Below are 24,732 nucleotides of genomic sequence, written 5' to 3' on the forward strand. Positions count from 1 at the left end.
TGGGTGCTTTGGGAGGAACGGTTGGTGAAAGGGCTGGAGGGAGGCAGCATGTCTGGCCTTGCAGTAATAGGCCTTGGGTTACTGCTGGTAATCCTGCCTTCCTCTTGTGGGATTAGAGGAGGTCAGAACATGTGGCCTTCCTTGCCGTTTTAGCACGGAAACCCAAGAAGGGGTCGCTATGAGTCAGGTCCAACTCAATGGCACATAACAACAACAACATATGTAACGCTGGTTAATAAGATTTTTAAAAAGAAAACAAAAAAAGTTGTTTCTGGAAAGTACCTTCATACCTTAAATGGGGTTATATATACACCTCAATTCTATTGGTTTGTCATGTGATCAAAAATACCTGAAAGGGCTCTGTAAAACTGAGCACTGAAAAAAGTAATGCCCAAAGCAGCAGGTGCTTTTTTTCTTTTTTAAAAAAGAATGGTTCAAAGAATTTCCAAGAATTTCAGTAAAACTAGCATTACTTTCAGGAGCCCTGGCTGTGCAGAGGTTAAAGTGCTCAAATGCTAACCAAAAGGCTGACAATTCCAGCCTACCAGCCACTCCACAGGAGAAAGATGTGGCAGACTGCTGCCATAAAGATTTACAGCACTGGAAACCCTATGGGGCAGTTCTACTCTGTCCTATAGGGTTACTATGGGTTGGAATCAACTTGATGGCAGTGGGTTTGGTTTAGGTACCCATTTTGATAAGGCATTGTATTTGGCTTATAAGATACTGAGAAGTGTTAATTAAAAATTACACCTAGTTGAGAACTTAAATAAAGGGAATAGTATTTTCACCCTTTAGTTTTACCTGAAAGATTAAATGCTTAATTTTCCACACAAATCCTTTTTTTTTTGGTCCAATATTTGGTGAACATGTACATAAGAAAACATACACTCATTCAACATTCTTCACGCGTGCCAGTCAGTGATCCTGGTTACATTCTCTGCGCTGTGTCACCGTTCTACCTATCTGTGCTGTCTCACCAACATTATGTTAAACTGTGTCCTCTACACTCCTCCTCTGAGTTTTAGAGTTACTGTCATCAATTTGATTTCATATAGATAACTGTTTAAAAGAGCACACTGCTTAAAGCAAACATTCTTTACTAGCTGAGCTAATTGTTATTTAAAGATGACTCCATGGGTCCACACTAATCTTAAATACATATATTTGTTTTTTAAAAATTGGATTGATAGAGGAGGAAGTCCGTTTTCTAAAAAGCACCAGGTCCAAATTAGGCTGGGAACTAGCTGCAAAGAAGGGATTTTCAACTTGTCTTAGACAGCCTTGACAGAGGGAGAATTTGGGAAAGTCCCTTAAAGACGCACCTTGCCAGCAAGATCCCTTGGTACTCTTCCAGTTGTCTCATGAAGCTGGGGTTGGGCTTGGTCACTGTTCGTCTTTCCTTTACATAGTCATAAGCTCGGTCCAGATTCCAGCCGTATTCCTTCATTGCATAGGCGATCACGGTGGAGGCTGAGCGACTCACCCCCATCTTGCAGTGTACAAGGCATTTAGATCCATGTTTCCTAGTTTGGGGAATCAAAGTAAAGAACAGAGAAAAAAAAACAACAGACAGCAATATTTTAAAAACTGGATTATGAATTTTTTCCAAGTCTCTTAGTCTTGCCCTTCCATTGTATTGCTATGCAATCCTCTCTACCTTGGTATGTTAGTATACACCTATAATCAAACTGTGTGGGGAGAGGCAGTTCTAGTGTACTCTTAAACAACATCTAGCAAACATTTACCAGGCATCTACCATGTGTCAGACAACGTGCAAGGTGCCAAGATGCAAAGATAAGTAGCGCATAGCTTTTGCCCTAAAGCGTAGGATCCAGTAGGAGAAAGACAATTATAATTTAACATGGTAAATGCAAAGATCTCATTTTGTGTGTGCGGGAAGCCAGTCCCCTCAGAACCCCAGAAGCATGTGTCATAGCTGGCACTCTTGAGTTACAGGTGTGGCAGTGATTCATCTGATTTATTTAAATGTTCTGAGCTGCTTCCAGTTCAAGTTCCATTAAGGATTCTGTCCCTAGAGGAAAGCACAAAGCAAATGAAACTAACCCTTTTTTCCACTCAGAGATAGCCCTGGATATTATTTTTCACAACACACAACCAGTGTCCTATCTAGGGACTGACTATACATCCTGTAGAGTTGGATGTAAGCGTGTGATTCACTGCATGCCTTCCTCAGTGATGAGGGTAGAATGAATGAGAACTACCTGTTGTTGCTGCTGGGTTTTTTGTTTTGGTTTGTTTTGTTTTGAATGAGGTGGAAGCAAAAGAAAGCAAAGATACTTTTTAAAAATAAAAACCCAGAACAAAACCTCTCAGTCTCAACATGCCAGAGTTCGTTACCTTGGATATGATGCTTATTCTGCTAATAATAAAGTTTCTGGCACATAGTAGGCCTTCAAATATCTGCTGAATGTAGGAACAACCTTCTGGACCGGCTGATTAATTTAAGAGACCAGCTGCTTAAGTAGGAACAGCAGTTTAAAATCTGGAAAAGAACTGTTACTCTTATCACTAGTGAGATAGGCTTTGGAATCCTTCCCTAAGTGGCTGGCTATTCCCATAAGTCAAAAAACATGCAAGTCAGCATAATAGGGAAAATCTTCTAGCCATTCACTCGCTCACTGTATGATGGCAGACAAGCTTCCTTCCAGAGGCTTATAAACCTGTTGCTGGAAATACAGATGCATGAAAGAGTTAATACCAAAGCAAGGAGGTTAAGTGCCAAAGTGAGCAAATCAGATAAACTACAGGCATGCAGAGAGCAGTTGGGAATAATTCAGTCTCAAAGGAACGGTACGATTAACCTCCTGCCTATCAATTAGGTATACAATTCTGTGTCCTAAGGTTGGGATGGGTGCTGTTGTGTGCTCAGATTATCCCAGAGGACTAGGAAACAAATTCTTGTTTTGTTTCTGGCACCAAAGGGTGTTCATTGAGACTGCAGTTAGGAAGCCAAGGCACAGTGACTCATCAGATGGGCGTTTAGATATGTGCTCTGTATTTTCCCTTCAAGCTCTGACAACTTTAATGCCTCAAATTTCAGGTCAATGCCTACAGGATGGAAGGTGCTCAGACATGGCCAACCCTAAGACAAATATAATCCACTACCATGAAAACTCTTCAGCACATTTGGAACAGAGCTTTTTAGTGGGTAATGTCTAACTTATATAATAAAGGATCTGAAATTATTTCTTACCTAACCCAATTCTACTCTTTCAGGTTAAGCAATACTGGTATCACTAAGGAATCCTAAACTGACTTGTAGCTAGGGTCTTGATTTCAGGGTTTCATTAGAGTCAGACCCTTGAGGTGCCCAGGGTGCAATATTTAAGCAAGTACTCACTTTCAGGCTTCTGTAAGTGTAGGTCAGCAGCTGGGAGTGAGCACTTCCTTTAAATGCTACACCGTGGCATTTATGAAAGCTAATCATTACCCTGCTGAAATCCTCCCCACTGGGACTGGGTCTTCACCTTGAACTCTAGCCTTTCTGGCTGGGACTCTAACAAATGGCGTAGCCTTTCCTCAAGGCTAGTGCCCCTTTCCTCAAGGAACTAGACTACTCCCAAAAACTTGATGGATGACTCTGAGGTGAGATATGATCTTAGGTTTAAGCTTTATCGTCACACTCTTACTTAACCTCTCTGAACCTCATCTGAACAGAAGTATAACAGTATCTGCCTCTCTGAGTTTTGGAAAAGATTACATGAGATAATGCAGGTAAAATGCCTGGTACACCGTAAGCAAGCCATGAAAGTACTATTACTGGGAATAATTTAGTAACAGGCTCAATAACATGAAATGTTCTTTCTTTCAGGTGCTGGTTAGAGACCGAAGGAATGAGTTCCTGATACAGCATGCATGCTTCGGGATAACTAAAAGGAAAAATGTCCTGACTATGACGATTCTTACAAGAGATGTAGAATCACTCTTTGAAGGAAGATCAAAAAACGGAGTGTTTCTCATCTACCAGGGACAGTTTGAACGTGGTACCCCCTGAAGGGAAGCATGGCCACCAGGCTCATTTGTGGTTCCTTTTAGTGAAGGAGTAAATAAGATGGGTAAGGAAATCCCCAGGGCCTTAACAAATGCAGTGTTGACATGCTAAGCACTCAATTAACACTAAATAGTTAACACCAAGGGGGCCAATTAAAACATCAACAGAAAACCCAGAGGAAAATTTCATTTGCAGTATCATAAAAATAAAGTAAAAGAATGGGAAAAGATTTCCAAAGCCTACTCAGTTTCTCTCCTTGTCTTCAAAGAAGAGGGCACAGTATTGTACCTTTATGGAATAATTTCTATTACATAATTTTTAAATCTCTCCATTGGCAACTTAAGAATTTCATTTAAAACTGCTTCTCTTATTTCTATTTCTCTTGCTGCCATTTAAGTCTCTTTCCTCTAATTTTATGTTCAACGGACATAGCCAATATTTAGTCACATTCTTCTTGGAGACTCTTTTACTTAAAGGAAAAATACTAAGTTGTTAGTATTCTTTCCCCTAGAATTAGAAAAATTTCGGATCCCGTTTTTTCTTTACCTCCTTTTTCCTGAGCACCACCATGTGTGGTGCACAAACAACAAAGGTCAGACTATGTGTGCGGGACACACCACTCACTTTGCTTTAGAGATGAATTTGTAAGTATCATTCCAGTAGGCCAGGAGATCCGTTGCCTCTTCATCATACACCCGGATATTATGGTACTCAAAGACTCCTGGGAAAAAGTTATCTATCTCTCGAGTGACATTCAAGATGTATCGCACCCTGCAAGGAAAACAAGGGAGAATATATCCTCTGCTATTTAGGCTAAATCCAATTCCCAGCACTGATTTACTTATTTAAATACTAAAATTAAAAGCAAAACAAAACGAAACAAAAACACAACTAAGAGGATTTACTTACTTAACATAAAGACTATATAACAGAGTCCTGAGCATACCTGGACACCAGAGAGTTATTGAGAGAAAAGCTTTTGTCAAGTTGAACATTTACATTCCTTTTTCAGTTTATGTAGTTACACAATCTCATACTTGATAGTTTCTTGAAAACGTGCCTCATGTTTTACTCCAAAGATTCAACCTGTTGTTGTTGTTGTTATGTGCCGTCAAGTCAGGTCTGACTCATAGTGCCCCTCCTTGGGTTTCTGAGGCAGTATCACTATGGAAGTAGATTGCCCAACCTTCCTTCCGAGGAGTGGCTGGTGGGTTTGAACCGCCAGCCTTCTGGTTAGTAGTCAAGTGCCTTAGGCACTATGCTACCAGAGCTCCCAAGACTCAACCTAAGGCCCATAATTTGGTAAGTTCTCTGTCACTGAAATTACCAGAAATACAATTTGTTTTTGGAAGTCATTTGTATAAAATCAGACGACTGACATCCCTCAAAAAACAAAACAAAACAAAAAAAAACCTTCCTACCTTTCTAATTGTCAAGACTGTCAGGTCAGACTTTGTTTATTACTCTCTCTTAACTACACTGAAGGCAAAGGAGGCCAGGGCTGGACTTACAAGAGGGAAGCTGGACTTAAAACTCTCTCAACCTGCCTTAGCTTTATCTGGTTGCATTCCTGGCTGCTATGGCAGTGGATGTGTCTGAGGGCTCTCCCGTACCAAGAAGCTTGCCGAACAGAGTTTCTGTATGAAAAATTCCTTCTGCTAATCTCTCACCACCCAATTGCAATAAATGCTTGGGTTTAATTTACCAATGGGTTATCTTTTCTCAATACTGTGTGGACTCAGATATCACTCAAGTTATCCCAACCAGACAACACAGATTCACTCATTTCTCTCTGAAGAAGCTATTTCTTCCTCAGTTCTACATGTGGGGTTCTATAAATCCAATCACTGAAGTTAAAAAATGACCTCAGAAACAGTCTTACCTAGCCTACTACGAGGTTAAGGTCAGATGGCCAAAATTTTCCTGGGATGTGATTTGAAAATGTTTTAACTTAGCAGCATTAAAGCCCATTACTAGAAAGGTGTTTCTTTTCTTTTTTTAATTTAAAAAGCAAGCACTTGATGACACTGTAAAATGGTGCAAATGCTCTGGAAAGCAGTCTGGCAGTTTCCCGCAAAAGGTTTAAACACATGACTCAGCATTTCCACTCCTAGGTATCTACCCAAGAGAAAGGAAAACATGTCCAGACAAAATCTTATATGCAAGTGTTCGTAGCAGCGTTAACTGTTAATAGAAAAGTAGAAACAACCCAAATATCCATCAACTGATGAGAAAACAAATAAAATGTGGCAGAGCCACATAATGGAATATTACTTGGTAATAAAAAAAGGAATGAAGTACTGATAAATATTACAATGTGAATAAATGCTGAAAACATGTTAATCAAAAGAAGTCCGCCTGAAAAGGCTGTATCTTATACAACTCCATTTAAATTAAATCTTCACAACAGGCAAATCTATGTTGTTGTTGTTGTTGTTGTTATTTGCCGTCGAGTCGGCCCAAATCTATAGAGACCGAAAATCAGTCAGTGGTTGCCAGGGGCTGGGAAGAAGGGAGACACGGGGGTGACAAAATAATGCCTACAGGGTACAAATTTTTCTTTTTGGGAGAAGAAATATTCTAAATCGATTGTGGTGATGATTGCACAATTCTGTGAATAAACTGAAAACCACAGAATTTTATACTCTAAATGGGTGAACTATGAATTATGTCTCAAGAAAATCATTATAACCTGCCCTAAAGCAAGCACACTTCTCTTATTTAAAATAAAAACAACCCCTTACCTCCCAACCCTATACTTCAGTAATGGATATGCAAACAGGACAGAGCTTCCCAACTCTTTCCATCTCAGACCTCTGAGCAGCACTGCTCACAGGAAGTGGCACTCCTTGAAATTTCTTTGCCATCTCAACACTAAATGACTCTGTACTGAATAGCACTTTACTTGGGGTTAGCTTCTAAAGTCAGGAGACTGGGTGCCAACAGCCCGGCTGTCAAATTATATTTGAAAAGCCCTTAAATCATCCACAGTATGTATTCAACAGTTTCTACATGTATAATTTAATGGCACTGATTACATTCTTGAGGTTGTATACCATTCTCGCGCTCTTTTTCTGAGTTGCTCCTCCCTCATTATCATCCAATCACTGCCCTCTATAAGGTTCCTATCTAACCTATCGATTGCTGCTGTCAGTTTGATCCCATATAGATCTTAAAAGAGCTCAATGCTCAAGGCAGACCTTTTTCACTAGTTAAGCTAAATTATTATTGGGTTTTAAGAAGACTTCAGGGGTGTTTCTGGTTTAAGGTTTAAAGATTATCACAGAGCAATAGTTTCACAGGGCTTCATCCAACCTCTACAACTCTAAGAAGTCTGGAGTCCATGAGAATCTGAAATTCTATTCTACATTGTCCTCTTTTTGATCAGGATTCTTCTATGGAATCTTTGATCAAAAGATAAAGTAATAGAAGCCAGGTACCATATAGTTCTCTGGTTTCATGGCAGTGGAAGAAGCTGTTTAGGGAGGAAATTAGTATCCCACCCCTATTCCTGTCTCTTTCTGACTCTGTTGTTCCAGGCAAAAAGAGACCACTTATTATACCTTGGATGGCTGCTTCCAAGCTTTTAAGACCCCAGGCATTAAGCATCAAATGAGGAGGTAGAATAGAAGCACTCGTAGGTCAATTAACTGGAATGTCCTATGACACTATGACCCTACGCCTCCAAACCAAGAAACCAAATCCTAGGAGGTTTCGGCTGTAGGTAAGCAGCCTCACTGTTGTATATGCATCACACAACTTTTGCCAATTCAACTTTTTATAAATGTACAACTCTGTCAACAATTACAATAATCGGCCATGCAATCTCACCCTGAATTGATGAGGATTTCCATCATTGTTAACTCCCTCTCTCTTCCCCTCTCCCTTCCACCCCTGGTAACCACCGATAAAGTGAGTTTTCTATACGTATGTCTTTTCTTGTCTTTTTATGTAAGTAAGGCCGTACAGCATTTGTCCTTTTGTGCTGACTATTTCACTCAGCATAACGCCTTCCAGCTCCATCCATACTGTAGCATGGGTCAAGACTTCCTTTTTCCTGCTGGCTGAGTAGTATTCTATTATATGCATGTACCACATTTTGTTCACAGTATATTCTTAATATAAAAACAAGAATTGACAGGTGCATTTGATTTTAAATGGCATCAAAGACTTACACATTCGTTTTTAAAGAATTTTCCAATAAAACAGCTGTTCTTTCTTGGGAGATAGAGAGAATAGCTATTTTCATTTTTACTAGATTTCACTTGATTTGAAGCAACTGGAAGCAAGGCTTAAGATTAAAGTCACTCATCACTATCTCTATGCCTGGAAAATGTAAAGATAAGCCACATGGAGGTGTCAGCCATCGTTCTGGGTGCTTACCCTCGGTTCTGTAAGTCCTCTAAGTTGGAGGCATTCCATTCTGAGCCCTGAGAGGCAGAAAAGACAAAGTTAGAGGGTATTACTAGCAAATTACCCAAATACAGCACTTGAAAAGGAGAACCTGTGAAGAAAGAGGCAGTGCTTCTAGAAAGACCGATAACACCCACAGAGTTCCTTTAAAGGAGGGAATTTTTTATACTTAGTTTTCAGAAACAATAGAGTAAGAAAGTTACCTTCACTTCTATAGATGAGAAAACCAAACTTCTTAAAATTCAAATTAAAAAAAAAATTTTTATTGTGATATGGGTGGAAGTTTACAGAGCAAATTCATTTTCCATACACATTTTGTTTCATGACATTGACTGCAATTCCCCACAATGTAACAGTTCTCTTCCCATTTCCTCCCTGCAGTTACCTCTTCCCTGTGTCCTTTCCTATGCATTCCTGCCCCTGAGCTATTTCTCCCTGTGCAAACACTGCCCTTCTGTTCTCCCACGACTGATCACTCTGATGACTGGATCTACCCATGTGAAAATTCAAATGTTTTTTGCTTGAGGTCACAGAGCTGGAGAGGCATCTTTGGCCACCCTCTAACTTGTTAGATATCCTCTGTTATTCTCGCTTCTAGGACTCCAAATTCTTCCCTCCATCACACGTATCACAGCTTATATATTTATTAATGTGTTTATTTACTATCTCCTTCACTATCAGCTCCTGGAGGGAAGGGATGAGGTCTCTTCTCTACTATGAATCTGACAATTGGCAGGTCTCAATCAACATTTGTTGAATGAACAAAGTAATATTATTATGAATTAAACTTAGATCTGATCCCAAGGCCCATGTTCTTTATAGTATTGTTGTTGTTGTTATGTGCTGTCGAGTCAGCCCTGACTCATAGCGACCCCTCCTTGGGTTTCCAAGGCAGTATCACTGACGGCTGGTTCAAACCCACCAGCCACTCCTCGGAAAGAAGGTTGGGCAATCCTACTTCCGTAGTGATACTGCCTTGGAAACCCAAGGAGGGGTCGCTATGACTCGGGTTTGACTCGAGGGCACATAACAACAACAACAACAATCACTACAGAAGTAGGATTGCCCAACCTTCCTTCCGAGGAGTGGCTGATGGGTTTGAACCACCAGCCATCTGGTGAGCAGTCAAGTGCCTTAGCCACTACACTACCAGAGCTCCCCTTTCTAGTATATTATGTTGCATTTAGGAGTTGGGAGGCTCAATGGGGGTGGGAGAGAGTGCAACAGCAGTTTCTGTCAAACAAAGGAAAACATGACACGCAGAATTTGAAGAACAGGATGAAAAGCATTTTTTGGGGGGCGAAGGAGAGGTTCTACAGATTATTTGGAAGACACACACACACACACACACACACACCAGCCCTAACTCACTGGCATTGAGTCAATTCTGACTCATAGCAACCCCCTTTGGGTTTCAGAGGCAGTAAATCTTTAGGGAAGTAGATTGCCCAGTCTTCCTTCCACGTAGTGGCTGGTGGGTCTGAACTGCAAACCTTCTGGTGAGCAGTCAAATGCCTTAGGCACTGCACCACCAGAGCACAAGTTGTTTTTATTTTGCCACATTTGCTTTTTTTCTTTTTCCCTGCCCAGAACCATTTGAAAATAACTTGAGCACCATGACATTTCACTTCTATACCTGAGATGTATCTTCTAAGAACATTTTCCTATATAACACCATTATTATATGCAAGAAACGTAACATGGGTACAGTAATAATCTAATACACAATCTATTTTCAAATTTCTAGAGTTGACCCCAAATTCCTTTTATATTCACTCAGTCAAGGATCACACTTTGTATTACGTTGTTATGTCTCTATCTCCTTTAATCTTGAAGAGTGTCCACCCTCTTTTTTTCGAGGGGAGGAAGCTTTCATGATATTAACATTTTTGTAGAGTCCAGGCCTATTATCTTGGAGAATGCCACACATCTTGGGTTGGGCATGGCTTTATCTTGAATGTTTCCTTATGATTAGATCAGGTCAAACATTTTTGGCGGGAATATTACTTCCTATTGCATCATATCAGGAGGCCATAACGTCAGTCTGCACCATTGTTTGTCATGCTGAGCTTGAACTCTTGGTAAAGGTACCTGTGTCTGCCACATCTCTCTATTGTAAAGGTTCCTTTACAATTAATGGGTAATCTATGGGGTAATACTCTGAAGCCATGTGAATACCCTGTTTCACAATAACTTTTCACCCTATGTTGTCCTCTACTCCCATTTTGTATTCTGCTCAGCACACCCATCATTACATTTTTAAAAACTGTGGTAAAATATACCTAACAAAAAATTAGCCTTTTTAGCCATTCAGTGATACTAATTACATCATCTCAAATAAAAACTGTACCCATTAACAAATAACTTTTCGTTATCCTCACCTCCAAGCCCTTGGTAACCTTAATTTGTCTCCATGAATTTGCCCAATTTGAACATTTCATATATGTGGAATTATACAATATCTGTCTTTGTGTGTCTGACTTAGTTCACTTAGCCTATCTTCAAGCTTTATATTCCACTAAGGGTAGAATCGTATGCTTAAAATTACTTGAATTAATTTCTTTCTGTGAGGCTTATCAGTTTGATATGTATTTGGATTCATCTGCTCCTGTTCATGTTCAATTGTAGGTGTGCTTTCTCCATTCTTTTTGATTTAAGTTTTTGAACAAGCAAAACTTTTACATAATTCAAAGTAAAAGATTTGTAAGAAAGTAAACGGGGAAGTCTCATTCCTACCTCTGTATCTTCGATCCCTATGGATAACTATTTTCTTTAGTTGCTGCTTTTTTCTCATGTTATAATTAAAAAAATATAAGCAAATACATATTTGTTACCACTTCTTACTTACACTAGAGTTGTTGTTGTTTGCCGTTGAGTCAGCCCTGACTCACAGCGACCCCTCCTTGGGTTTCCGAGGCAGTATCACTACGGAAGTAGGATTGCCCAACCTTCCTTCTGAGGAGTGGCTGGTGGGTTTGAACCGCCAGCCTTCTGGTGAGCAGTCAAGTGCCTTAGGCACTATGCTACCAGAGCTCCTTATACTATATATACTTCTTTTTTTTTGGACTTTGCTTTTCTTTCATTCAAAACTACTCCATGTACAAAAGCATTAAAAAAAAAAAAAAAGTCTTACAAGTCTGATAGACACTGGTGGAACCCCTGAGACTATGGGTTGAAGTCTCAATTTCCCCTTATTGTGTGGCATTAGGCAAATTGCTTAACCTCTCTGCTCTCACATTCCTTATTTATAAAATGGGACACCCTTCTCACCTCAGTTCTATATATCTAATAGATACTTTCTCATCAAATTCCATATATTTAAAGTTTTTCCCATATTAAAATGTAAAAACTCTTTCTCTGTACAGAATCTTCCTCTAAACACTGTTCTTTCTCCTTCTCTTCATAGCCTAAGATCCAGCCCCTCCCACCCACTGACCCCTCCTGCTTTCCCAAACTTTTTTTAAGGCATAATATCCTGTTGTTGTTGTTGTTATGTGCCGTGGAGTTGGACCCGACTCATAGTGACCCCTCCTTGGGTTTCCGAGGCAGTATCACTACGGAAGTAGATTGCCCAACCTTCCTTCTGAGGACTGGCTGGTGGGTTTGAACCTCCAGCCTTCTGGTTAGCAGTCAAGTGTCTTAGGCACTATGCTACCAAAATAGTCACTTTCCCTATTTCCTCATTTCTCATGTGCCTCAATCCACAGCACTCTGGCTTCTGCCCTCATCATTCTTGCTAATGTTACTAATGACTTCTCCTAATTTCCAAGGGTCACCTTTGTATCCTTATTTCATTGGCATTCTCTGAGCATCTGATATGGTTCATGACTCCCTCCTTCTGGAATTAGATCAGACTGCATAAATACCTAGCCTCATGCTTTGCACTAAAAAGAGGATCAACAAATGTTTGCTGAATGAATGATCAAATGAGTTAAGTAAATGAAGCACTCTGAAAACTGTCAAGTGTCATGGAAGCACTGTCACGGTATTAAAAGTGATCTGCAATCTGGCCGCTGAATGAGGAGATCTCAAGGATACTGTGAGGAAGTTCCATTTATGAAAAGGTCAGTAAATGATGGTAAACTGACTTTTCTTTTCACAGCCCAGGGCTCAGCTTACTTGCTCTCAAAATATATGGGAGGTTCTGAAAGTTTTGTGCTCAAACTTAGAAAACTAACTCCCACACCAAAGAAAGAGGCAAGAACTACAAAGGGCTTCAAGGACACAGAAGCCAAGCATTAAGAGGCAAGTGGCCAGGGAAATGTGAACACCCCACTTCTTAACTTAGAAAGCTAAATCTTTTGCTGAACTCTGTCCAGTTAGATAGAAATAACTCTGACGTGATGGGAAAAGTCCACATCCATCTACCTGTTCATATATTCCATTTTCATCTACCTTTCCAGACAGAGTTCTATCTGACAATCTGAAATGGCCCATGTCTGGAGGCAAAATAAAAGCCCTGGCTACAGACTCAGTGAAGTCCATGCCAAGTGACTAGGGCTATGGCTAGGATTGCTTAGGTCCAACCTGTGGTATAACTAAACTTCTGTCCTCAATACAAACATACAAATGCCATGCATATTCGCTTCCCGGGGCCCTCCACAGACCCAAGTTAATTAATTCCCATCATTCACTCTGTCCCCCACTTCCCTGAGGAAATAGTCTTTCTGGGGTCCAAATGTTCCAAGCAAAATGGAAGAGAACACAGTTATGACAAATAAGGAAGCTATGTACTGGGGGAGTTCTGCTAAAATAAATAAAACTTGATAAAAACTCCAAGAGTTGGTATCTCTGTCCATATCTTCATCACACCACACCAACAGCCTCAACAGTGCAAGCCCCGTTACTGTGCTTATCAGGCACAAGCCCTTTGTTAACTTTTCTTTCAGGGACAACAATCAGGAATAAGATTAAAATAACCCATTTGATTATTGTCTCATCTCTTCACACATCCTCTATGCCCTCTGCTTCTTTGAATTTATACTAAAAAAGTATCACCTATTTGGGTCTGAATTTGTCTTTGAGAAGGAAACACTATTTTGAAAGAATTATATTTAATGTCAAATCTTGAAAAAAGTAACAATCAGCAGTAAAAACATCTGCCTTTTTTAAAATTCGTAAGTAAAATTACTGGTCGTATATCCAAATTGTTGTGTTCCTATTTTCATTTAAGAAAGCTGCCTGCTTTTCTGCAAACGGTCTCTATTCACATTTCATTTTCTCAGCCAAATCAGACAGCCTCCAGGAGAGGTAGCTGTCGATATGGAGATTGGGATGGACAAAGGCTTCTGGTTCAGGGAAGTAGCACACTCTTAAGAGTGTGGAAGAACCTCTTTTTCTGGAAATATACTGGCTTGAGACCAATCCTTTCTTCTCACTGTAGATTTTCTTTATGCTATGCTCTAAATGTTCCCTCACAACACCAGTTGGGCAGTGTTCCAAATAAACAGGTCTCTGTGCAAGGATACTGTAGAGTTGAGCCATCTTCCAATGGGAAGAAGAAATCCCACTGCCTCCCTTTACACAGTCTGACTGAGCTCCAGGCATGGCAGCTACGCACAAGATGAGATGACTTTGCAGAAAATTAACACTACCACTTGCAGCCAGGATAAGATCCTTTTCTTCTGTGTTAATGGCTGGGAGAGCCAGCAGGGCAGAGACTCACTGGAGAAGACACAGGACATGGTCGTGCAAACAAAAGGAGGGAGCTACCAAGGACAAACACACAGTAAGATGTTTAGAGAACCTGCTCATGTACTTATTGCGTTAGACAAGAGTTACGTTTTAGGATTCTCCAGTTTGAAACACTTCTACCCAAATAAGGAAAATATTCACAATGGAAAGAACATGTCAATCCTCTACAAAACAGAATTACAGCTGAAGCTCAACAAATTTCCCTTTGTTAAAAAATATGTTCATAAATAAATATTTAAAAAAGGAAAACAGACTGAGGGGTAATATTATATAACAAAAGATAACAGAGATTATCTCTCAGTGATAATTAGATGCTATTTATTATCATTATTATTTTCTAACTCTATAGCACCTAATAAAAACATTTTCTAAATTTTCTACAATGAACATGGATTATTTTTGTAATAGGAAAAAAGTCAAGCTAGAAGAATATGTGTGATAATCATGAAATCACAGGACGACTGTAGTGTGTAGTGGCACAAACACACGGGTGCATTTATAACTGATTAGGAAACTTAATTTTTGGGGAACTGGATTTTTTTTTGCTTTGTTGTTGTTAGGTGCCGTTGAGTCAGTTCTGGCTTGTAGCGACTCTACGGACGACAGAACAAAACACTGCCCAGTCCGCTGCTATCCTCCTAATTGTTGCTATCTTTGAGCCCATTGTGACAGACAATTTTTTTGGGGGGGGCTTAACGTACTATTAAAATTAAGAGCCCTAGAGGCACAAACAGGTAAGTGCTTGGCTGCTAACTGAAAGGCTGGCTGTTTGCACTGACACTGGCTCTCTGGGAGAAAGACTCAGCTATCTGCTTCCATAAAGGTTACAGCCAAGAAAATCCTTTGGGGCAGTTCTACTGTGTCACATGGGACTGCTATGACTTAAAATCAAGTCCATGACAACTAACAACAAGCATAACATATCCTAAAATACATCATCTGAGGAGGGGCTATGGAAGAGGCAGTCCTTGAGGGGGTGGCATCTCAGAGACACAGAGAAGTATGCCTGAATTAAACAAGCTGACCTGTCAAAAACGGACTATATTTGATAGTCACACAGTATTAAAATCCAAGCTCAGTGGGGGAAAGACTTCCAAGTTTGCGGCACTGGTCCCTTTCTAACATGTGCTCTTTCTGGCTACAGGCATTTGTCCTTCATAAAAATTAGGCTACATGGAAACACTGGGAGCAGAGCTCATCTGAATGAGTAACACAAATCTTCAATAGAAAACACAAAGACTCTTTCCAACACAAAAGCAAAGAATACTTGAACCCCTGTGGAAATATACACAAAAGGTAACAAAGGGAAGGGGAGGGGAGAACTTTGGGCTAGTTGGGGGCCACATGCTGAGATGGGCAAGGGGAGGGATGGTATGGAAAGTCTGTGACCACCATGATAGCACTGGGGAAAGGAGGACACTGAATTGTACACATAAGATAAAGACGACAGAGACTAATACCAGTATATTGGTAACACTGCATTACCATTAACACTAAACACCAGGCTACAGATAAACAAATAAATATCTGAGAAGATCAGATTGGGGGGGGGGGGGTGTCAGTGAACAGGATTATACTCTAGACCAAGGATAGATTCAGCTAAGGCTAATCTTGCACAGATACCAGTGATACAAAATACCCACAGTCCTTACAGAAACAACAGAAGACAGACATAGAGCAATCCCTCATAGACAGCCACACACTGTAGGAGAGAGACCCAACGGATCTACTGACTGAAGACCATAGTATTGGGGGCCAGCAGATTCAACCGGCACAACAAAATACATGAATATCTTGTCCCACAACCTATATTGTTGAGTAGCGCCTGGGGTCTTAAAAGCTTTCAAGCGGCCATCTGAGATGCAGCTAATGGTCTCCTATCATTGGAAGCAAAGAAGAATGCAAAAAAACAAGGATATTTGAAAGCAATCAGCCCTAGGACATGATGGACCTCGAGACCAGAAGAACTAGATGGTGCCCAGCTACCTATGCCAACCACTCGGGAAAGGATCAAAACTGGAGATCCAGGATAGAGTGGAAGGAAAAACATGGAACAAAATCCAAAAACACAATAATGACAAGGATTACTGGTTGGGACTCCCAATACTATGGCCCTGAGATACCCTTCAGGCTTGGAATAAAACTTACTCCCAGGGGCTGGCTCTCAGCCCAATAGTAAATAAGACGTACATGCAGACCACCCAACCCAGGGTGATACACCCACATACTCTACAGAGATGCATCCCTTGAAGCAATCGACCACGGGGCACCAGAGGTGCAACATTCACAAGGAGTAAATGCAGGACACACAGGTGTCTAACTATGCGGTGCATGGGGTAGGGGGTACTGGGAAGGGGAGGGAGGAGAGTGGGTTTGGGTTAGGGAGGGTAACTGGGGAGTGAAACCAAATGTACATGAAATGTTGAATGCAAAACAAACTATGCTCTGTAAACTTGTACCTAAAGCACATATACACAAAAGATAACAGCTTCACAAATGGAAAGGTCAATGACCATTTTCCAGCAGGGTCTATATCTAGAGTCTGCAATGCACACTGGTTAAGTTAGATTGATGGAAAAGAAATTCCTCTACCAGCTCACAGCTTTTCATGAGTAATTTTACAGCCGTACATGGCAGACCACTCCACTATGAATCACTCCACAAGCACATATACTATAGAGTGTCAGCAAGTTAACGCAAGGCACGAGCTGTCAATAGCACAAAGTATGAAGCCTAGTGAAATCAACTCCTGAATATTCAGGGTGAGATGATCCACATTAGTCAGCTTCTGTGCATATACTCGTCTTCTCTCCTGTTTCTCAGCTTCTAATAATTTCACCGTTTACAAATATCTTTATCAGAAAAAGGAAATGAAATTCAAACCAATCAATTTAATTCCTTGTTAGCATTTCTGGTCAAAGTATGTGGGAAGAGGAAATAAAAACAAGGTTTGGTGTTCCCCACTGATTTTAATTATCTTGGTAACCTTGTTCCCACCATCTACAGATAAAAACTAGAACTCTTTAACATTTGGGAAGAAAATAGGTCTTAGGATTTTAGAAGCTTTTCTAATCCATCTGTCAGAGAGGTCTCCTTGGGCTAATTACAGGTCATTGTATGATCAAGAACCATGAAGAACAATTATTAAGTCATTGTCTTCTTAGTAACCTCAAAAGTATTTGGAGCATTTCAAATGCAGCTACAAAGTTGCAAATGTTTAAATATCCAAAAGTCTCTCCATTTATAAGCAGTTTCCACCTGCTCTGCTCAGATTTATCAAACCTTAGACACATTTGGCAGATGTGTCCAAGACAATCCCAAAAGGATCATCATCCTATTAATACATTGTCCGCAAGTATTGTGAACTGGTCTGCTTTTCACTTAGGAGCTCTGGTAGCATAGTGCCTAAGGCACTTGACTGCTAACCAAAAGGCTGGCGGTTCAAACCCACCAGCCACTCCTTGGAAGGAAGATTGGGCAATTTACTTCCATAGTGATACTGCCTCAGAAACCCAAGGAGGGGTCACCATGAGTCGGATATGACTCGACAGCAGTGGGTTTATTGTTATGGACTGAACTGTGTTACCCCAAAAAGACATGTTGAAGTCCAAACCCCTGTGTCTGTGAATGTGACATTGTTTTGGGAAATAGCATCTTTATTTGAAGATATTATCACTTAAGTCATACCTGACTGAGTAGGTGTGAGACAAGAAATGATCTTCCCTTAGAGCCAAACAGAAATAGACAGAGAAAGAGAAAGCTCTGTAGACACCTCGATTTTGAATTTATAGTCTCCAGAACTGTGAGGAAATAAATTTGTGTTCTTTAAAGCCGCTCACTTTTCGGTATTTTGTTTTGGCAGCCCCAAGAAATTATTCTGAAGAGCAGATAGGATATTCAACAACCAGTTCTCCAGGAGGGGAATGTTCTGGTTACCTAGTGCTGCTCTGACAAGAATATACCACAAATGGTATGGCCTTAACAAACAGGAGTTTATTCTTACAATTTGGGGGCTTTAAGTCCAAGTTCAAAGTGCCAGGCTCTAGGGGCTGGGTGAAAGCCCCTCAACCTTGGGGTCCAGCTCTGCCTCCCGCTGGAGGTAGAGGCATTTCTTCACTTCAGACAGCTGCTGGCTGCTGAGGCTGGAAGCCCCCAAGGTTGACAAGTAAAAAGACACAGTCCCGATGTTACCAAACCACACGGCAGGCCATTAGCTTAATTAAGTCCATTGTAAGTCCCAAGGTTGGCAGAGCATGGCAGGCTGCTGAGCAACGACACAGCTCCATGCAGGGTCGAAGTGTGCCACAGGCTAGAGACCATTCTCAAAGCTTCTCCTTATACACAGGAAGCAGACCACATTCCCAAAGGCAGCTACTCAGCTGCTCCCAGTAGATTCCACCATGGAGTTGATTACCAGTCTCATCATGGGGAATACTATATCCAGCTGCCCAGCCACTCAACCAGGCCCAGCCAAGTTGACATAAAAACATAACCATCACAGGGGGGGAAAAAAAAAAAAGCCTGATTTATAGGATCTATCAATTTCTTTATTGTATATACTCCCACCACGGTCAATTTCAATCCACCAGTCTGGTAACACTGAATGAGGAATGAGAAGAGATGAGCAGTACCACACCATGATCTATTATTTCCAATATCTAATAGACATAAATAATCTTAAAAACAGATTAATAGTAAAATGCAGGAAAAGAATTAGGAAGTGATGAGTTTTGGTATTTATTACCATTTTAAAAAAATCCCTTTTTTTTAATAGAATTTAAATTTTATCTAAATCTAGTAAAATTTAATGGTCCACGCCCATGAGTCAGTATGGGCTAGCTTCAGCTCATAAAGCAGCCCTCACACTTACCAAGAACGCATGCTCATAAAGCAGCCCTGAGACTTGAGACTTACCAAGAAAACGTGCTCAAAGATCTGGGTAGGGCTATCCATCTGACCAAGGATCACTATCATCTCGTTATCTATAAATTCCTTGAATTCTCGCAAGTTGCACACCATTTGCATTTCCAACTCGGTTCTTATCTGAAACAGAGATAACATCCTGTGCTAACCTCTGTAAAATCCACCTGCATGTGTAATTTTTAGCTTCATACAATTATCATTATTCTACTTCTCAGTCCCACAACCATGAAGATTCAAGGTCCCTCACCTCTTTGGATGTGATGTTCTCCAAATCCTTCTGCATCATAATTTCCCTTAGTTTGGTTTTAATTAGTCTTTCCGTTCGCTCACGTTCAGTTGGTCTGAGAAGAGAAGAAACAGTGATTTTTGTTCTTAGGCAGGAATTGGACTAAGTTAATGAATGTGCTTTTCATTACACTTTCAAACTGGCAGGGCATGCATCTACTACCCTCAAACTTCAAACTTACATTGTGCAGCCACGGCAAAAGGAAATGATATTTTTAAAAGTTTACTTACAGAATGTATCGAGTTTAAGCATGTAGGAATCATTACCTAAGAGGTTATTCATATCTAAAAGCTCTTAAGTACACTGATGTATATGGACCCATGAAGGAGTAAAGATAAATCTGGTACAGAGCATAATGCTTTAGTGGAAGACCATAGTCACACTTTCCCACCAAGTACCTCTGGGTACTATTTACTGGGCTAGGTAGGATATCAAGCTGGGCAGACCCGTGGTATGACCCACTATGGAACTGGGTCTTCTGTATCTTAAAACATTGCCCCAATGCAGCTCATTCATTGCTGTAGCTCTAGAAAATGGTAAAGAGAGAAGAGTGAGTCTGCTCTCTTCATTAGGCAAATTCTCTCCCAAAATGAGCTGTAGGGATCACATACTTGGAGTACTTCATCAAAAATGCTTTCCTTTTCACAAAAGCTCTTAACACTATCTTTGTGAAATCGTTACTCTCATTTTACAGATGAAGGAAACAGCTGAAAGGTGTACTGCCATGATGTGATGAAGATCACACACACTGGCAGGAGAGCCACAACTCTCAGGCCAGCTTCACATTCTGCCTGTGACATCGCACTGCTTCCCTCAGTCTTGTCTTAAAGACACAATTACCTTTGGATCTTTAATAGGAAATCAAACTAAGTAGCTGACTCTCCGATTACTCGAAGGGTACTGGTTGAATGTAACTGGGTGCATCTCTCTGAAAGCACTATTTCCTATGATACAGAATTTGAGTGAAGCTGACAGAGAGCACTTTGTCTCATCTTTCCCTCCTACCTACTCAAGAAAGGTGTCTGCTCTGTGTCTCCTTATTTGGAGACGGAAGTAGACTATGCCTTCAGGCATCCTGCCTGCCCTTGCTGTCTACAGCCTTATCATTGGCTACAAAAATAGCTTCAGTAATCTCCAAAGATGGACGCTCTCACCCCACAACCTTGAGGCTCCCACCAGTTGTACTCTTTAAGTTTCCCATGAACCCTGAAAAATACAGCTAATACCTGTGCCATTTCCCTGTTAAATAACCAAGGCATTCCTCTCTGTCTTGAACAAACCAAAAACCAAACCCACTGCCATGGAGTCGAATCTGATTTGTAGTGACCCCTCCTTGGGTTTTTGAGGCAGTATCACTACGGCAGTAGACTGCCCAACCTTCCTTCTGATGAGTGGCTGATGGGTTTGAACTGCCAGCCTTCTGATTAGCACTCAAATGCCTTAGGCACTACGCCACCAGAGAGAGCTCTTTCTGTCTTGACTAGCATTAAAATTCTTAACCATATCCTCTACCATTTTCCCTAGCCATAGATAAGAGAAGAAAGTTGTATATTAGAGTCTTCCATTAAAAAGAAGTTATCAGTAAAAGTAAACTTTCAGCACTCGTGTGCATGGGTTAGATTCCTTAGTTTAGCAATCTTTCCTCCATTTCCTCACTGTAGTTTGAGGCAGAGTGGCTTAAGAATAGATGGTTTTAATCCCAGCCCTGCTATTTACTGGTAGTGTGACCTCGAACAAATTTCTTTTCTTTCCCAAGCCTCTGTTTCCTTTTCTGTAAACTGAGTATAGTTATAATACCTGTCCCATGAAGATTTTTTTTAAATGCATTTTATTGAAATAAAATATACGTACAGTGAAATACACAAAACTAAAGTGACATGGGTCAATGTACCTTTTTTTTTTTGCAGTGTTCCCTCCCCTCCCCACCCACCCTTGGCAACCAACCAAAAAAGTTTCCCTCCATATATAAACCTTTCCTTGACCCTCCACAACAATGAACTAATACAATATTTGTCCTTCTGTGATTGACTTATGTCACTCAGCATAACGTCCTCCAAGTTCATCCATATTATGCGGTGTTTTGCAGACTCTACATTATTCTTTAGTTCTGCATAGCATTCCATTATGTGTATGTACCACAGTTTGGTCATCCACTCTTCCGCTGTAAGTCTTACAGATAAGTTCCTTGCCAGATAAGTAATTATCAGCAAATATGAATTTGTTGCTGTCATTTTTGTCATGTGCTTTTTCATGGTGTCGATTTCTTTGTTCTGTATAATTTTCTATGCTGAGCTCGTTTTGTTTATGAATCATGTTATCACTTCCTTCATTGCTATTGTTTTAGTATTTGCTGAATATTTATGCTGGTCCTCTTTCTTGATGTGAAGGTTTATCATTTTTCTTTGAGGTTACCCTGTGATTTATAGTTTTCTTCCCAAGTTTAGAAGAGTCTGTTCTATCTTGTAGTTGTCTTGACTTCCCTACCATCTAGAAGTTCTGTAACAACACAGTTTTTTTCCTCTTTTTGGTTTGTAGTTGTCCTCATTTGTTGGTTGGTGTCTCTAGTTCCCTGTTTACAATCTTTTAGGCTTATTTACTATGGATACTTCCATAGCTGGGTTGATTTCTGGGTTATGTCATCATGTGTGTTAATGGTCAGTTGCTGTTGGCTGCTGTTGTTTCCTTGTCCAAAGGGCTACCTTTAGCATCTCTTGTAAGGCTGGTCTGGTTTTAACAAATTCCCTTAATTTCTGCTTATCTGGAAATATCCTGATTTCACCATCATATTTGAGGGACAATTTTGCTGGGTACATAACTCTTGGTTGGAAATTTTTCTTTCAGGGTTTTATATATACCATCCCATTGTCTTCTAGCCTGCATGGTTTCTGCCGAGAAATCTGAGCTTAGTCTTATTGATTGCCCCTTGTAGGTAACTTCTCGTTTTTCCCGTGCTGCTCTCATGGTTCTCTGTCTTTGGTTTTGGTGAGTTTGATGATATGTCTGGGTGATTTTCTTTTGGGGTCTATCCTGTTTGGGGTTTGTTGGACTTCTTGAATGGATATATTCTCATCTTTCATCATACCAGGAAAATTCTCTTCCAACAAATCTTCAACAATTTTCTCTGTGGTTTTATTTGTCTCTTCCTGTTCTGAAATTCTGATTACACATAGAGGTTATTCCTTTTGATGGTATCCCACATGAACCTTAGGCTTTCTTCATTTTGTTTTGCTCTTTTTTCTAATTTATCCCTTTCCAAAGAAGTATTCAGGTATTTGTCTTCAATCTCCCTAATTCTGTCTTCCATTGATTCAATTCTGCTCCTCTGCCCATTTCAATGTCTTATCTATTTCTGAAAATTCAGTATTAATCTGCTGGATTTCTGTGTGTAGATTTTGTATAATTTCTAATTTTTCATTTATTATTTTGTTCTTGTATTGTCTTTCAAAATTGTTCTAGAGTTTCTCTGTGTTTTCCTTGATCTTTCTCTCAATTCATTGAAGATACCTAAATATAATACTTTTGAATTCCTTATCAGGGAGTTCCAATGCTGCATCTTCCTCAAGGATGTGTTTTGGGTTTGTATCCTGGTCCCTTGTTTCTCCTGCTTTATCTTGCTTCTTTTGCGTGGACTGTGATGCTCTGTTGTCTCCGAGGCATTTTGTGATGTTTTTGTGTTTATATTTAATTGGTGATTGTATGTTGGAGTGACTTGCTCACAATTTTTGTTTCCTTTGTATGTTATCTATGCAAGCAGGGTACTGTGCTCCTCTAGTCACTAGTTGACAACACCAATACACTCACCACCTGTCTCCTTTACTGTCGTATGTCCCGGCTAACCTTGGGAAACAGAGCCTATTCTTAGGTTCCTAGAATCTGAATGAGAACGGTATCACTTTAAACTCAAAAATGGTTGCCACTTGTAAAGATTCAAATGGCTATGCCCTCGGTCACTTTAACTATCCAAAATGGCGACCACTTGTAAACATTCAAAATGGCTACACCTTCCGGACAGCGGAAAGTCAACAGCTCAGGTTGTTTCCCTCCTTGCTGTGGCCTAGTCACAGGCCACCAGTGCAGTCGTCCCTGCAGCCCTTGGTGAACAGGGTTGATCTTAAGGTCAATTCTCAGGTCCCAACACCACTTGAAACTATTCAGGCTGTTGGTCCCGTTAGAGTAGCTGACAGTCTGCAGCTCCGACTGTCTCTGTACTCACTGTTTTCATTCAGGTTTTTCCACTAGTTGGTGCCTAATACACTTCTGCATAGTTCCTTTCAAAGTTCAGGGCTCCAGGATTATCTTCTGTATCTCTGTCAACTGGTTTTTGTTCTCTTTTTTGAAGAGGGGCTGAGTCGCTTGTCTGCCTATTCCTCCATCTTACCGGAAGCCCCATGAGGTTCTTATGAGGATTAAGTGAGATACCATGTATGAAGTGTCCAGCTCAGCATTTGTCATACACTGGGGGCACCATACATGTACCTTCTCTTTTCTACTTTCCAAGTATAAATGCTTTTCACAGTAGAGCAGGTAGATCCATTTTGGTACACATTCTCCTGTATCTCAGTACTCTTTTTTAGGCTTTTCCAGTCAACTTAGGAAGGAAGAAGGAATGGACAAAAGATTATACAACACAAACACACGCACTCTTCCTCCCTTGATTTCAGGAAAAAATTTTAGAAAATACCTAAAAACACAAAGAAAATAAAAGTCACTCTATTCAGAGACAATCATTATCAAACTCTGGCATAAAGCTTCCCGTTTCTTTTTCTACGAAGGGATAAACATTTGTTTATTAAATACATCTTTTAAAACTGGATTTATATTGTACATATTAAGAAGTAACATTTAATGAGACTCTGCCATGTGCTAGGAGTTTCTGGGTGGTACAAATGGTTAATGAGATCCACCACTGATTGAAAGGCTGGCAGGAAGAGTCTACCTAGAGGTGCCTCCAAAGATAAGGCCTGGTGATCTACTTCTGAAAAATCAGCCATTAACAACCCCATGGAGTACAGTTCTATTCTGACACACACGGGGTTGTCATGAGTCAGAATCAACAACAGCATTGCTTACGAGTGTGCCACTGCCTACATTTACCTAATTTTGCTTAATGTAGAGAGATTATAGGTGATTTTATTTTCTTTTATGAGCTTTCTTGTAGTTTCTAAATTTTCTCAATAAAATCAGGCAAAACGGGAAGGGTTTTTTCTTTCTCACTGCGGTGTAGTAAATTATTTAGTGTGGCTTTTCTACCCATAAGTCTTTGTAAACTCCAAGGTGGGATTTTCTATGAGCAACTGAGGAGCTCCTGATTGCTGAAGTTGTCCACCTGGAGTATTTCTGTTGGGAGTGGCACAAAACAGTGTTCTGGGAGGTGCCCACTCTCTCTCAGGTGCTTAGAGTT

General features: G+C 40.3%; 1 protein-coding gene across 1 annotated transcript in view; it reads right to left on the reverse strand.

Annotated features, from left to right (window-relative positions):
* The window catches only part of SSH2 (slingshot protein phosphatase 2), a 114,685-nt gene that overhangs the window by 15,193 nt on the left and 74,760 nt on the right, over positions 1–24,732 (reverse strand). Inside the window, exons 8-12 of the mRNA XM_042780500.1 lie at positions 19,293–19,386; positions 19,037–19,165; positions 8,399–8,445; positions 4,640–4,786; positions 1,326–1,526 (exon numbers count right to left, since the gene is read on the reverse strand). Of these exons, the coding sequence (XP_042636434.1) occupies positions 1,326–1,526; positions 4,640–4,786; positions 8,399–8,445; positions 19,037–19,165; positions 19,293–19,386 (618 nt within the window). The remainder of the gene's footprint in view (positions 1–1,325; positions 1,527–4,639; positions 4,787–8,398; positions 8,446–19,036; positions 19,166–19,292; positions 19,387–24,732) is intronic.

This window comes from Orycteropus afer, unplaced genomic scaffold (genome assembly GCF_000298275.1).
Source record: "Orycteropus afer afer isolate SDZICR_OR568_19922 unplaced genomic scaffold, OryAfe1.0 scaffold00042, whole genome shotgun sequence".
Lineage (NCBI taxonomy): Eukaryota > Metazoa > Chordata > Mammalia > Tubulidentata > Orycteropodidae > Orycteropus > Orycteropus afer.